This window comes from Herpailurus yagouaroundi, unplaced genomic scaffold (assembly GCF_014898765.1).
Source record: "Herpailurus yagouaroundi ecotype Mexico unplaced genomic scaffold, PumYag 139, whole genome shotgun sequence".
Classification (NCBI taxonomy): domain Eukaryota; kingdom Metazoa; phylum Chordata; class Mammalia; order Carnivora; family Felidae; genus Herpailurus; species Herpailurus yagouaroundi.
Window position 1 is genome coordinate 19,135,037 of NW_024412394.1, and position 15,903 is coordinate 19,150,939.

Genomic DNA, 15,903 nt, shown 5'->3' on the forward strand with positions numbered 1-15,903 from the left:
CCCAGGGACTTGTACACTAGAGGTGCTGAATAAATATTTGCTAAACGAATGATAAAGAGGTCAAGCCATGGCTTTTTGCCCCTCAAATTGAGGCCTAATGTGTTATTCATAGCCAAAAAACCCCCACCAAAACAAAAAAACCCCAAACCCCAAAAGATGTCATTTGCAAATGGAGAAATTGAAACAAAGTATTTTAGTGAAACTTGAATTTGACAATATTCGTCTGAATTCTTCTGTTCACAAGATGGAAAAACCAGTCCCCATCAAATGTCATAGTGGGGGGATATCGAAAGTTGAATTCTCAAGTATCCTCTGCGTTCGAAGGGATAGAATAATTTAACACACGAGGACCAAGCACCTGACTTAAAGTTTCTCCATAAGACTCTCAGCAATTCTCCATAAAATGGGCCAGTGCCAGAAGGTTCTGTTCCCTCCATCCCCCATCAGAGGGAAACAGCATGGGGTTTTCAAGGCTATTCCCTCCAGCTCCACTAGGAACATATCAGAGGAGACAATGCTCTAGTCAAGGTCACCTTAGCTACCACTTCCCTTCAGGGCTCAGGTCTGGCTTCTTTCCAGAGAGCTGCTTTGGTCAGTTCCCCAGAAATCTGACACACTGCTGCAGACACTGCAAAGTGAGAGGGCCCAGGAGGCTGGACAAAGGTGAGGCACTGAAAGTAAGGGTAGGTCTCTCTGTCTTGGGCTTCTGGGAATCAGCTCAAAAGAGGGCGGGACTATACCTCAATGAAAAAGTGGCCACAACGCACAGCTTGCCACTACCTGCACAGTACAGCTACTCCAAAGAGCAACAGTGTGCGTTATTTACCTGGCTTTTCCCAAGTAATCAAAATACAAATAGCACTACTACAAACCATATGTGCTTTCCCCTTCCTTGGAGTAAGGCAAACTTTAATTAAGCCAGGAGCATGGAAAGAGCTATAATTAAAGCTGAGCTAGAAGCTTTTTCTTCTTAGGAGACAAATTCAATAACCAAAGGTGGTTTCATGCATCTTTTCATTTAAAGAAGAAAAGTTAGGTGAATAGCACAGCTAGGTCTGGATGATTCACTTCGTGGAGTTAATCATTTCTAATATTGAGAGAGGTGACTTTTCTCATCTAACACCACAGTTAGCCACAAATGAGGCATAACCTCTAGCGTGATAACCACTTCCAGAGCACTTTCTGGAATGCCACCAAAGCATCTCAAGAAACAAGGTCATTTAACATTTAAAGAATAAGCAGAAGAATGTCTTCTTGGGTGGCCATGATCAGCCATTCACCCCAATATTCCAAGATGTCAGAGCCACAAGATAACCCTTTTCCAAAAGGGCTGGCTGCTTTTAGTGATAGGGGTTTGGTAAGCTGTGTGGTCATTACCCCCAAGCAGACATCCATCCAATAGAAGACAATGAGACTAGAGACTGTCCTTACTGGAATTCAATTGCATCTATAGGACCCAAAGGGCATTTCTAAGCAACACCAAGTGTGTGGTTGACATGTTCATAGTTTTTATGGTTTCCATGTGAATGTCCAAGTGTGTGTTTTTTAGATTTGTGTATAAGTTCATGTTTTCAATAGGGAAACAAAGATGAGAAGTGATATGGGTGCCCCAAGGTCACACAACTTTTTGGTGATACCACCAGGCACCCAGAATTCTGGCTCTCAGTTCACTTGCAATCTCAAACGGGAGTTCAATCCTTAATAAGAGCACGATGGGGTGCTCTACCCATGAAGAATTCTCTGGAAAAGCAGACTTGTTACCTGCATCTTTACTTCAGCAGTGGTTTGGTTTTAAATTAACCACCAGCTACTCCAAAATTCAAAGTACCTATTTCTTCCAGGGTTTGGCTAGTTGCTCTTGGCTGTGCTATTATGAAATAGGGTCAGATCAAAGCACGTGGCCTTGAATTTAAAATCTTTCAGTCCGGACTATAAGGATGCCCACTTAAGATAATTCACACTCATAACTTCCAAAAGTTTTTTTTTTTTTTTCCTTATTACCAGAAACACCCTTGGGTTACTGCTGAATGAAATACTCTTAAGTCATAAGGACAGGCTCTATACACTAGAAAAGTCTTCAGAACAAAGCACAAAGTAACAGCTTGTCCTCATCCAAACCCAAAATAGGTAGGTCTGGCATTTTTCCCTGAACCCTACACCCTGCCCTCTTAAGCTGGTAGTCCTTTTCTCTCACTTTTCAGGCCTCCTGAGGAGTGGTTTCTACTAAGTTGCTTTCACATATACAGCCAGAAATGCTCATTTTATATTTCATGGGGATGTTAGTGGCTAGGGAGAGCAAGACCTCAAGCTAAAACTCAGCATCCTGAGACAGTGGTGCACAATGGTTTAAGGCACAGGCCTGAATCCCAGGCCTACCTGGGAAGTCTCCGTCCACAGAGAGGGCAGTGGCAGTGTGATGAACAGTCAATGAGCTAGCCCACTACCTGGCGTAAGGCAGGCACCTATATAAATCTTTGCCAAGATTCTAGCCAGATGTTTGCTCCTTCTGCTTCCAGAGCATGAAAGCCCATGAGTAGGCCTGAGGTGGTGTTGCCCCTCCTGTTACAGAAGCCCCAGCCAGGGCATCCTTTGAATAATTTAAAGAGAGATCTCCATCTCTCCATCTACCAACTCTTGCTTTGCAGATTAAGTCTGCTTTGGTTGAGGATTTGTAAAGTAATGTGTTTTCTCATGCCACCAGGCCGCCAGGCCAAGTTACACCAAAGGCTTGTGGGGTCAGTTTAGAGGTGTCAGGCCTGGCTTTGGACCAACTCCAAAGCTTGCTCTCAACTGGCAGGTAATCCTCCCCTTTCTGCTGGGTGTGGGAAGTGAAGGGAAGGCTGCATCCTTTTCTCCATTTGCCCAATATAAGGCATTCTCTCAGGGCAGTGCCAGATCAACTGAGGGTGCATAACTGTGTGGGGTGTTTCCACTCATTGAGATAAGTTTCCTTCTGAGCAAAGAGCTTCTATTGCAGGGGAACCGAGAGTGAGAACTATTTTATGGCAATCATTAGGCCTTTCTGAGAAGTATTAATCTCACCAGATGATTGAACTTCTCTATACCTCTGTTAAATGAGAAAAGCAGAATAGTAAATATTGTTTTCAAAGTACTTTAGTAAACAAAATCTTTTTTTTTTTTTTTAATAAAATTCAATGATCAACTACCAGGTCTTTTCAGTGTTTTTCCAAATCCTATTTCCCCACAATATTATTTCTATTTTAGGAAAGCCTGAAGGGAAAGAAAAACAAGACAGTTTAGAATATAGTGTTTCCAAAGCAACTGCTCTGTGGTTCTATCAGGACCTTCAAAGCCAGAGCCCTGGGAGGAACAGGCTGTCAGGTGCTTGCCTAGCTGCTTCAACAGTGTCAACCCCACAATTACAGAGAGGTCAGAAGACACAAGCAGAACACCCATCTCGCAAACTTCTTTCATCTTTCCAATAAAGAAGCATCAGAAGCATCAGAAGTCTTCAAAAGAAGATGCAAAGGAAAAAAAAGTACGGACGTCTGGTTCTGGCAATGCAGCAAACTGAACAAAAACAGAACCCACTCCCCCACTACAAACTCATACACAGAAAAGCTGCACAGAACCCTCCAAAACAAGTGCATCACCTCTGATGCCTAACTGTAAGGTGAGGCCCCTCCCCAACGCATTATTCAGAAAGGAGGAAGTTTGCCTACATCGAAGTCCTTTTAAAATCTTTGACTTGGGGAAGACACATTACCTGAGATAACCCCACCCAGCACAACTAGTTTGGGATGCTTATCCAGAACACCAAACTCTTTTTGTTTTCAAAGAAGAGATTTCACGAAGATTTAATAATTATTCCCAGAGGTATGACCTCACAGATGTGGCTGAAAACAAATGGTTAAGTTTGGAGAGAACTGTCATATCTCGATCACAGAGAAAAAAAGACCCGCGATGCTCCTACGTTATGGAGTGAAACAAAAGACAAGTGGCAAACTTTCAGAAATGAATGATATACAGCCATTTGAACTTAAAAACTCAATAGATGGATGAGACAGGAGACACAAATGAAAATGTGGGTGAATCAGAAGAATGCAGAGGACAGAGATAAAGAGGCACAAATATTCAAAAGACAGCATGTGTGGAGTCTGGGACTATCTAGCATGTGTCTAACAGCAGAGAGAGGAGGAGAGGCCAGAATCTAGCAAACGATGGCAAAGTACTTTCCTCAACTCATGGAATATGTAAACTTTTGGACTGAAGGCTCACAAGTCCTGAATGAGTTACATGAAAGCAGAGGGCTACCCAGGCAACTGTTTTTAGTTTTTCATGCAACTTAACAAGTACCTGGAACAAAAAAGATTACCTACAAATGAACAAAAACAAGACTGCAGCTGACCTCCCTGGAATAAATCTTCAAAGTGCTGAAGAAAAATAATCTAGAATTCTATGCCCCACTAAAATACTATTCAAGCTTAGAGACAAATAAAATGATGCTCAAACGGAGACTAAGAGTTTAGTCTTCACAGGAAAGAACTACTCCAGAAGAAGAAAACTGAGACTCAAAGGCAAGAATGAATTTCACAGGTCAATAGCACAGAGAAGAGCAACCCCAGAGTGTAAAGATGATGACTGTTCAGGAACTTGGAACACGCTGGGACTCAACACGACAACCGAGACATGGAAGATGGCATCAGAGCAGAAACTTCTAAGGTCCTGTGTTACTCAGGAGGATAGAAAGAATAATTCACTTTAGACTTTATGAAATCATAAAGGCATATTCAAAACTTATGGGTAACACTAAAATATACAATTAGAAGGAATGATTTTTAAATCAGTAAATGAAAAAAGAAATGTACACACACAAAAAAGGTCAAAGAAATTATTCCAAAATAATCACTACACTAAATGAAAATAGGTTAAATTTCCCCACTAAAAGACAAGAGACTATCAGATTCAGTCATTAAAGTCCTATGTATATATCTGGTAAAACAAACAAAAACAAGTGACATTTGCACAAGGAGACCAAGAGTACTCAATATAACACTGTCAACTGGAAACCTGTATGTCCATGCAAAGAGAACTGCACAAAATGGTATGATAAATTGTAACACTGAAATGATAAAGAAGTTAAAATTAATTACCTAAATCTGTAAGTTCCAACATGGATTCATCTCAAAATACAATGACTAAAAGGAGGCTATTTGAAAGAGTAGACACAGTAAACCATTTACATAAGTTAAAAAAATTCCTCACAATATATTACGTGCTATCAAGTATACATACATATGTATTGAAAAGTATAAAAATACATCCAGAGAAGAAACATAGGAACTCTGGAAGGAAGTTATACTTGGGAAGGGACTGTACTTCAGATGCATTTTTGTAATATTTTCTTTTTTAAGTAAACAATTCAAACTGATAATAAAAGATCAATATTTATGAGGTAGATATTGTTTATGTGATTTTATTTTTCATATTCTGAAGTAGTTCTGAAATTACAATTTATTTATTTATTTATTTATTTATTTATTTATTTATTTATTTATTTTTAACGTTTATTTATTTTTGAGACAAGAGACAGAGCATGAACAGGGGAGGGGCAGAGAGAGAGGGAGACACAGAATCTGAAACAGGCTCCAAGCTCTGAGCTGTCAGCACAGAGCCTGACGCGGGGCTCAAACTCATGGACCGTGAGATCATGACCTGAGCCAAAGTTGGACACTTAACCAACTGAGCCACCCAGGCACCCCTGAAATTACAATTTAAAATAAAAAATTCAGAGGGTAAAGAAGAATACGTTTTAGATCTATGCCAATCCAGATCCATCTATTCAGTCAGCTATCAATCATTGCTTGCTTGCTTATTTATGTATGTATATCTTTGAGAGAGAGAGAGAGAGAGAGAGAGAGAGAGAGGCACAAAGTGAGAGCAGGGGAGGGGCAGAGAGAAAGGGAGACACAGAATCTGAAGCAGGCTCCAGGCTTGTTGTCAGCACAGAGCCCGATGTGGGGCTCGAACCCACGAATTGTGAGATCTTGACCTGAGCTGAAGAGGCAAACGACTGAGCCACCCAGGTGCCCCTCAATCGTTGTATTAAAATTACACGTTAAATGTTCTGAATGCTTGAGACAGTTCTGACTGCAAGGGAATACAGATACATAAGTACTCAAAAAATAATCTTGTTTGTAATCTGTGATTTTTGTTGTTAATAAAGTAAAATGGTGGTTGAGGCCTTTTCTTTTTTCTTTTAGCATTTGCAACTGTTCTATCCCAATGCTCAGGATACATTTGATGGAGCCCTACTAACAAAGGGAAGAGACACGGAGATTACAGCCATCCTGTAAGTGCATCATCTGTGTGAGGGACAGGAGGCAGAGGCCACACCCACGGAGCGGTTTAATGGAAAGCCATATGTCATGTTTGTTGGGAATAGCAGGAAGACAAGAGAGGCTAAAGAATCACTGCCTTTTAGAGCTTGAGTCTTCTGACTCAGTGTCCTCCTGCCTTCACAGGGGAACTGATCCTTGAGTGGTTTTCAAGAATGAGATGGAGACTGTCAAATAGAGGTGGGCTTGGTTAGGTCTGAAAGGAAGTTTCTTGGGGGTAGATGGGAAAAATGAAAGACACTGGTATTGGGGGGTTTGAGTAGAGCTAAGCAGAAGGCGCAGGCTGAGAGATCAGTGTCTCCTCCTGAGGAAAGGGGCCAGAAGTTCTTAAAGTTCAAAGCCTACCATGCAGTACTGACCCTGCTTCCTCTGCAGCTACTGCTGAGTCCCAGGATGAGTGCACGAGACCCAGGCTGATCAACAGGGATGCTCCCTTTTGGACTGTAACAAACCAAGCAATGAGGTTCTCTCAGCTTAGGGGGACAAGAGGCCAGAGGCAGGTGGAGAGCAGATATACCAAAATGGTTGGCATACAGCAGCTGCCCGAGTGGGACTCCCATGTTTGGCACATTAACAAAGGAGTCAGAAGTGGCTCAGAAAGCCTGCCAGAGGGGACAGTGGAAACAAGTCCAACTTGGACATACACCACATGATGAGGAAAAGCCACATCTGGCATTGTCTGGTTGGGGGTTCTCAATCTGGACCTCGGGGACATACAGATAGTTTGGAGAAACAGTGGGGCTTCGATAAAGCATGAAATATGCCCTGCCTCTCAGAGGCACATAAGATTTTTATATTTGCTACTAAGGATAGAGATTTACAATGGTGAGTGACACAAACCAAGCTGTTTTCTATTAACTGAAATTTTATTTCTGAGCCTCGTCACTGTGATTTTAGGTAACACCTAATTTAATACGTAAAAGTTAAAAGGCTTGCCATAAAGCGCTAGACTTTCAATCTAAAACATACCACTGTTCAAATCGGGGATCCAGAAACATTTTCTTAGAAATAAAACACCAAGCTCATGAGGTAATAAGAAGTAATGCCATGTCTCTCCTTTCAATTTTCTTGCTATCAAATGCATTAACTATAAACAAGTCTAAATTTTTTCTACATTTTAAACTCTGTTTCACAGTTTTAAAAGTCATTGTTATTTTCCTTCTTCTGGTAATTTTAAAGCTATAATGACTCTCCCCCTTTTACTTCCTTGTTACCTTCCTTCTTTCAAGATTTCTCTTTGTCTCCTGTGAGTGACAGTTAATTTTATTTGTATTAGCCTAGAACTTGCCAAGGCAGCTGTGAATTCATGCCACAGGATTAAATACACACAAATATCAATGACTACGTATTTATTTTTTAAATTCCTTATGGACCCAAGTATACAGATAAGCAGAAGGGTAAATAACGACTAATAATCATGACCCTGCCAACCCTGCCAACCGTGTGACCGCAGACAAATGGCTCCAGCTCTTGGGACTTTTCTGTGGGATGAGGGGCCCAACTGGGATCTGTCCCCTCCTCACTTTGTTTGGTCATAAAACCCCATGACTACCCTCCTATGTTTTTTTTTTTTTTTTTTACGTTTATTTATTTTTGGGACAGAGAGAGACAGAGCATGAACGGGGGAGGGACAGAGAGAGAGAGGGAGACACAGAATCGGAAACAGGCTCCAGGCTCTGAGCCATCAGCCCAGAGCCCGACGCGGGGCTCGAACTCACGGACCGCGAGATCATGACCTGGCTGAAGTCGGATGCTTAACCGACTGCGCCACCCAGGCGCCCCTACCCTCCTATGTTTTAATATTCAGTGGAATATAAATGCTAAGTTAAAGAAAAACAGTAGCTAAAATGAAATGAAAAAATTGACAAAGGTTATGTTACAGTGATATTATTGATGGGTTTATGCAAATACAGAAAAAAAGTCACACAAACATCAAACGTAAATACTATCTAACTTGGGAAGTACCAGGGCTTGTTTTAAACTCAGGCAGATCTGATTTGGGTTTATTTTTAGAAACTTGATTTAAGGAATTGTTTTTTTGAAACACTTTTTAAAATCTTTTTTAACATTTATTAATTTTTGAGAGAAAGAGACAGAACATGAGCGGGGAGGGAAACAGAGAGGGAGACACAGAATCCGAAGCAGGCTCCAGGCTCTGAGCTGTCAGCACATAGCCTGATACGGGGCTCGAACTCATGAGCTGTGAGATCATGATCAAAGCTGAAGTTGGACACTTAACCAACTGAGCCACCCAGGCACCCCAAGGAATTATTATTATTACTGCTTAATGTACTCACTCTAAATCAGGAGTTAAAATTGTTTTCCGACTGTATATTTCTTAAGCCTCTTTATCCAGTGCTGAGACTGCTCAACGTCTTCTCTAGTCCTCACCAAACTGTCAGGGAAAATCTGTATTTCCTACTACGGTGCTTCTCGACCCTTCCAAGTTCAGTCACCTGCACACAGCAGCAATTTATACAACACTTTGCTTCCCCTCTTTACCCAAGAATTATCTGTTTGAGAGAGGTGAAATGATGAGGTTATAGCTCTGTCTCCAGGGTTTGGGAAACAGAAAAGGCAGATCCTTAACCACTAGAAGATTTAATAATCTTAAATATTTTTTTGTCTAGAATATTGTTATGCATAATAATAAACTCTATAAAAGCTTTCTTAAGGAAATGGCTGTATCATCTATCAATTGTAGGAAAGTAAACAGTTCACTCTGAAAAACCTGACAACCTGCTGCACTTTTGTTCCTTAAACACAGAGATGTGCACAGTGCTGGGCCCGGGAGACACTCCTGTGCACTATCCCTGCCTCCAGTCCTGCAATATCCACCTTGGAGGCTAATTAAACTGCCTTCATTCTAGAACAAGACAGAAAAAAGCAAAAAGGGAGGTTGTAAGCATTTCACAGAGTACCAAGCATAAAAGTAATGATAGTAGCATCTACCGTTCTAATCGTAAACTCTTTCGCTGCCTTCTGAAACCTACCTGGGAGAACAGGACACAGACCTGGCCCAGGTCCAATCAATACCTCTCGCAATCAGACAGTGTTTCACACCGGCGTATGAACCCAGACACGCTCTTGCACACGGCCACATGCAGACAGAGATGGAGAGGCCTGCGGCTGAAGGGGGGGGGGGGGTTCATGCTTTCCTCTAAACACTAATTTCAAGATTGATCCTGGTTTCTCCCCTCCCTCACCTCCCCCATTTCTTCTTTACTATCCCATGGAGAATTAAAGCCACCATAAAAGGTCAAAAAGCTAAATGAGAGTGCTTGCAAATGTTTATGTATGGCTTAATTCCCCACCCAGAGATTCAGCGACAGTTTTGTGTGGTGAGGCATTTGTGTTGCAAGCCTGAAAGGTGAAGTCCCCTCGCCTAAAAATGTACAGAGGCCGTGCTTACCCTTGGAGGGCAGCTTCCCTCCCCCGCTTGGCTTTGAAGGCTGTGTTACATAACTGCGGGAAAGAGGGAGGACCTAAGTTTTGATTCCAGTTTCTTTCCTTTTTACTTCAGCTACAATGCTAGCCTTTGAGATCATCAAACATGGCTTTCAACATCCCAGTTACACAGAAAAAATAACTTGGCCCCAACTTAGACCATTCAAATCCTAAACGCAGATCTCACTATCCTCTCTTCTTAGCTTCTAAAAAAATAACTTGTCAAATCTCAAAGCTATTTACAGTTATCAGACCAGGCGAGAGGCTGACTTACCATAACGCACACTGAACACAACTGCCACCCACTTCCTTCCTCCCCACCTCCAAATGAGAACCCTGCATTTATTAAATGCTCAACAATAAAACGTTCACAGGTCTGTTTTTTTCACATTTTGTTCATTTGCCATTCTTTGCTCTGCTTGTGTAAAAGTATTTCTGAAAATATTTAATTCTGAATATGAAACATAACCAAACAATCAATAGCAAAGGCTATTTTAGATGTTCTAAAAGGCATATTTGTACAAACAACTCTTGCATTTTGAAAAATCAATTTTAAAACATACTCAAAATGGAGTCATGTATTTGACCTCCAGGTGCACCCATCCCACCCCTGACACACTGCCCTTCTTCATTTAGGAACACAATTCAGGACGGCGACTGGAACGCATTTAAGGAAGAGACCTACCTCACAGAACATATAGAGAGACAGCAATGTAAGGCCAAGGTTATACACCACTAAAATTCTCCGGCAAGAGAATGGCTGCCTATTCTTCATGTATTTTGGTCCCAGCCATACAGTTAGTAAGTATATGACAGAGCAGATAAAAGTAGGTATATAATTGTCCAGAAGAAACCATCCTTTTACTCTGGTATCTGGAAAATAATAAAAGGAAAACACACAGTGATTAATAAGGCAGATAAAAAACCACAACTTTTTTCAAACATTAAAAATCTTTCCCCATAATTTTGTAACAGTCATCGAATACTCAAGCTCCTAATGCCAGCAAAGCAGTTGGAAGAGGAAGCAGGAGTTTTCAATATTTGTCATATAAGGTGAAGCTCTTTGTTACATGTTCTGAATAATAACATGTATATCATGCATGGCTTCTACATAAAATAAAAACATTAAAAAAAATCCTTTCCAAAGCATCTTAAAGAAAGCAAGGACAAAGCTAAAGTTTCTACTAACTGTATTTATGGACCAGATCTGCTGAATGATGCACAGACAGGGTAATGAAACTCCAGAAATGGCAGTCTTTGAACTCCAAAGTCCTCATCTTAAGTCAAGTGTCTGCCAGTCTGCCCAGCATGTGCAGACTCAGAGAAAACATGCTATTTATCTAGCTTAGCAACAATTACTGATTAGAAAGGCAGCATCTGCTATGAGTGCAATGGTCAACAGCAGAGAGGACAATAATTTTAAAGAAAAAAAAAAAGACAAGGCAGTAATGACAGTGAAGTGACTATTTAAGGAACCATGTGAGCAGCAGAAGCTTGAGAGGGAAGACCTACACTGATTCGGGGCAGGGGAGGGGGCGCTACAGGTGCAGGACAGATCTCCCTTCCCCCACCCTTTTCCTAGGCAGAGAGGAGGAAGATTGGTTCCACAGAGTTGCCAGCAGCAATCTGACAGCCCTCTCCTTGGATGGGGAGAAACTCTCTGGCAGCCAGACCCCCTAGGCGTTAACCTGTCCCCTGCAAGAGTCAACTTCTGCCTGTGGCTGACTCCCAGGAAGCCACTTCCGCAGCATGTTCCCGTCTGCATGCTACTTTGATGAGCCCCCAAAACCTATTGCTCCTCAATCTGATCTACCCTCTAAGGCCACCCACTCTGGAGCTCAGAGGCGCATGCAGTTTTCGCCTTCTGCAGCTTCAGAGAAGCAGCATCTAGTGGGGAAAGTCTCTGTTCCTTCTTGGACCTCCTGACTGGACCATCTTGCTACATTCTCCAATGCTTTTTCTCTTGATCTTGCAGGAAGAGCACCCATCCATTTGGGGAATGGATTGTCAGTCTCCTTTCTTAGAGACATTCTAAATTCTCCCTGGGTTTCTCTGTAGTGCTCCTCTCTTGGCTTAAGAGGAGATGCCCTCCACCCTCTCCCCGCTACTTATGCTAAGGTGGTAGAGGGGGTTACCACAGATCTGCTGAACTGGTAGTTCTTAGAAGTCCTTCAGGGAGGTGGCTGGCCACAGTGAACTTAAGGAGGAGATTCGGAGCACCTTTTGTTCTCAGCTCTAGGCCCTGGCTGTCAACTGTGAGAAAGCAAGTTCCCACACAGCAACTAACATTAGACAGTTACATATGCTTGTGTGTACATACATATCACAAACACAATAAATGTACACACAAAACCCTCTCATTTCCTTTTATTTGATGTTCTATCTTACATCTTATTTTATTTTTTTACACCTTGCTTTTAAAATCTTGTAAGGCCGTGTCTACAAGTATCCAGCCTCCGTCCGTACTGCCAAGTGCTGCCAGAGCGGCTGGCTGCCCCAACGGTGTCCCCAGGCAGTAAATCTCTAGGGATCTAGCCAACCATGGCAGCCCTCGCCCACTCTCTGGTGACTTGTTCAGACAACGGCATGTGAAGCAGTTGTGGCCACTGAGCTTTGAGGAGATGACAGCTGGGTGAAAGGCCCTGGTGAAGAGTTTCCTTCTTAAAGGCATGCAAATGAACAGATTTTTCCCTCCTCCTCCGTAGGTGCTGCCTGGAGCTGCTGTGGTCATCCAGTAACCATGAAAGGTGGAGGGACTTTTCCAAGGGCAGAACTGCTGATATACTGAGAATGTGAAGCAGAAAATGACAAGAACAAGTGTGCTGGGTCCCTGAAATAACTCAGGAGTTGCTCAATCTTGATAATGTAAACGGCTCATTTTTGTTACTGTTTCAGCCATTTAAAGTTGGACTTTTTTTGCTCTATGAAGCTGAAATAAGGCATTATCTCAACCCAAGAACACATAAAAAAATGATCTAATTTGGTTTTGCTCATTTGGCTGTACGCTAACTTACTGAATCAGTTCCCCTACTGATGGGCATGTAGATTATTTCCAATCTTTACAAGCAATGCTATAAAGGAGTATCCTTATTCACATCTTTGCAATAATGATCAAGATTAGCTATAGGATCAAGTCTTAGGAGTCAAATAGCAGAGTCAAAAGGCATGTGCTTTTTGATTTCAATGGAAGACACAACTACCCTCCAAAGAGGTCTTATCAATTAGACTGTTTCTCCACACCCATGTTTTATCTCTACCATACTAAGAAATGCAGTTTCTTTTGCTTTCTTTTGTACTTTAAAAATCGTAAATGAAACTGACAACCTTTTCATTTGTTTAAAAGCTTCTTGCAGTTTTTTAATGACTCTTTCTGTGAACCTATAAAGTTCCTTCTTTATACACACATCAAGAGACATGACAGATGACATTCAAAAAAAGCAACATGGAGCCGATTTACTTCCTAAAAGGAAACAAAACGATTAAGCATAAAAAGTGAGATCAGGTGTATGTATTTACCCACTGATGTGACACAACGTGAAAGGACAATAAGCCCTGAAAATTATAAAAGGGGAAGAGTTTTAAACCACCACAGCAGTGCATTTTGGAAACCAGTTTCAGCTGGGTACTCAGAAGAACTGAGGAAAACCCAGCACCAATAATGGTGAAATGTGCAGCATTCTCAGGCTACAAGCTTTCCAGCACAATATGATCTCCAGCTAACGTCACCAGAGGGTCACAGCAGCTGTATCACAGGGGACACTGCACTGCTACAAGAGTGTCACAGGACTTCTCCAAGCCCCTTGTTATCCAGGACAAAGCACTGGTCTTATCACAGAAGACGCTAATGTTTTCTAGAATCTCTTCATGCAATATTTATAAGTGTCTCTAAAGGGAGGGGAGCAAAACCAAAAACCACCTTACCTCGGGGGCCTAGCAATGCCTTGAAATAGGTACTAAGTGATGCATCAAAATTTTCCATTTTAAAACCTATTAAGAAAAACAGACATTGATTAATCTCTACTCAAAATGCTTTTTATACAGTGTTTTTTTCATAAAAGAACAAGAACAAATTCTTTTCAAAGATGTGCTATGGACAAGGTTATGTTCAAACTTTTTTTTTTTTTGAATTCCCAAAGTAACTTGTGTGCTAGGTCTAATTTGGAAATCAAAAGTAAAGACAGAAATTCGTGAATTCACGTTATAAATGAAGTGCCAGTTTTCTGAACTTCTTTTCGCAGTTCCATAAAAATGCTTCCCGTGAAGCTGGAATCTCAGTGGGGAGAAGAGTGGAACCGGGCTGAAAAAGGTGGCAGACGGGAGACGATCCCATCTGGGCAAGAACCAAAGCTTGAGGAAAGACTGTAGCCAAGACAGGAAGAGCCATGTTAGGAAAGGAAGGCCACAGTACAGAGATTTGCTATTTGCCTCAATTATTATTTAAAAATACTTCATGTCCATGATAAAAAATTCAAATATTAAAAATGAAAAGAGATGGTAAAAAAAATTTCATCGCTTTGCTCCAACCACAATCCCAAAGCCCCACTTTTCAAAGGACCCTAATGGTAACTTTTCTTGGACATACCTCTAGAGATTTTTCTCTTCTGAGCACAAAAGGAGTGATGCCAAATGGGTGTTTTTACAATTGTGGATTTCAATCCATTAATAGATGATAGGTCACCTTAGCATTAATAATTTTATTAGTAATAATAGAAATAATAACCAAGACTGCTTTGTCCCTAGTGAGAATGAACATTTTCCTGTCTTCAGTGTTACTGTATTACATTAGTATGATGATGTATAAGTACTATGTACTCTGTTGTAATATAAAATATACTCTTGCTGTGGAGGCCACAGTAAAAAAAATTAAACGGAAAACAATGTTATATCAAGGGGAGTACATACTACCTGCTTGCCTTCACTTGAAACATCTTAGAGATACTGTCTCCTCCCAGTAGTTACACGTCTACCTTCGGGGTGCCTGGGTGGCGCAGTCGGTTAAGCGTCCAACTTCAGCCAGGTCACGATCTCGCGGTCCGTGAGTTCGAGCCCCGCGTCAGGCTCTGGGCTGATGGCTCAGAGCCTGGAGCCTGTTTCCGATTCTGTGTCTCCCTCTCTCTCTGCCCCTCCCCCGTTCATGCCCTGTCTCTCTGTCCCAAAAATAAATAAACGTTGAAAAAAAAAATTAAAAAAAAAAATCACTCTAATACAGTTAGCTTCAACTGTGATGGATCGTGGACCGTCCCCTTTGCCTCCGATCAGAGCAAACAAGCACAAGGAGGAATGAGGTGGTGAACACCATGACTACTGGATGAATTACTGATGGATAAGCTGCCCACCGGGGACAAACCCACCTCTTCCACAACAGTTTGAAATCTAGATCCGGCTATTACTTAATGGGTATATAGCTTATAATGGAGCTCATTACACATATAAAACTCAGGTATTAAACACAAAGGGGCTGAGAGCAGGTATAGAGGCATAACAGGTTAGCAGGTGATTAGGTGGCCCAGTGCTGGGCTCTTCATCACACAGTTTGGGTTTGAAACCCATTTTTCCACCTATTAGCAATGTGACTTTGGACAAGTTATTTAACCTTCTATCTATAAAATGGGGGGAAATGTAAAGTAATTGCCTCAAAGGTTAAGAAAATCAAATGACTTAATATATGTAAGACCTTGAGAGCAGTGCCAGGCATGCAGTGAGCCCTCAATAAAGGTCTCCTACTGTATGTCTGCAATAGGTTCAACTCCATAATGAATACTGCCAACCATCTGTGGCCATTGGCACTTCTCAGGAGGGGCACTGCTGGCCTTCCATCCCTGACCCCTGTGTACTCAATACTATCAGTGAGCCCCCAGTCATCATGAAACCCACCCACAATGTCCCCTTCAAGTCCTAACACCCCCTATGGGGACAGCAATGGAAGGTGGGTATGTTGATAACATCACATGAGAGAGGAGCTGGTCAGTGTGAGGCATTGTCTGAACAGGGAAGACAAGGCTAAAATGAACATACTAATCAGATACACAAATTATCAAGCACTTACTATGTACGAGGGATAGGAACAGACACAAAGGAGCATACCTAGACACCCAGA

The 15,903-nt window shown here is 41.7% G+C and overlaps 1 protein-coding gene across 3 annotated transcripts in view; it reads right to left on the reverse strand.

Annotated features, from left to right (window-relative positions):
- Positions 1 to 15,903, reverse strand: part of ELOVL5 (ELOVL fatty acid elongase 5) — a 74,438-nt gene that overhangs the window by 13,685 nt on the left and 44,850 nt on the right. For 2 of the 3 annotated variants that reach the window (XM_040473777.1, XM_040473775.1), the window contains 2 exons: positions 13,728 to 13,793; positions 10,492 to 10,679 (listed from right to left, as the gene is read on the reverse strand). In XM_040473777.1, coding sequence (XP_040329711.1) covers positions 10,492 to 10,679; positions 13,728 to 13,785 — 246 coding nt within the window. In that variant the 5' untranslated portion in view covers positions 13,786 to 13,793. Of the gene's footprint in view, positions 1 to 10,491; positions 10,680 to 13,130; positions 13,152 to 13,727; positions 13,794 to 15,903 lie in introns of those variants that run through there. The other variant, XM_040473776.1, reaches the window with a different exon arrangement.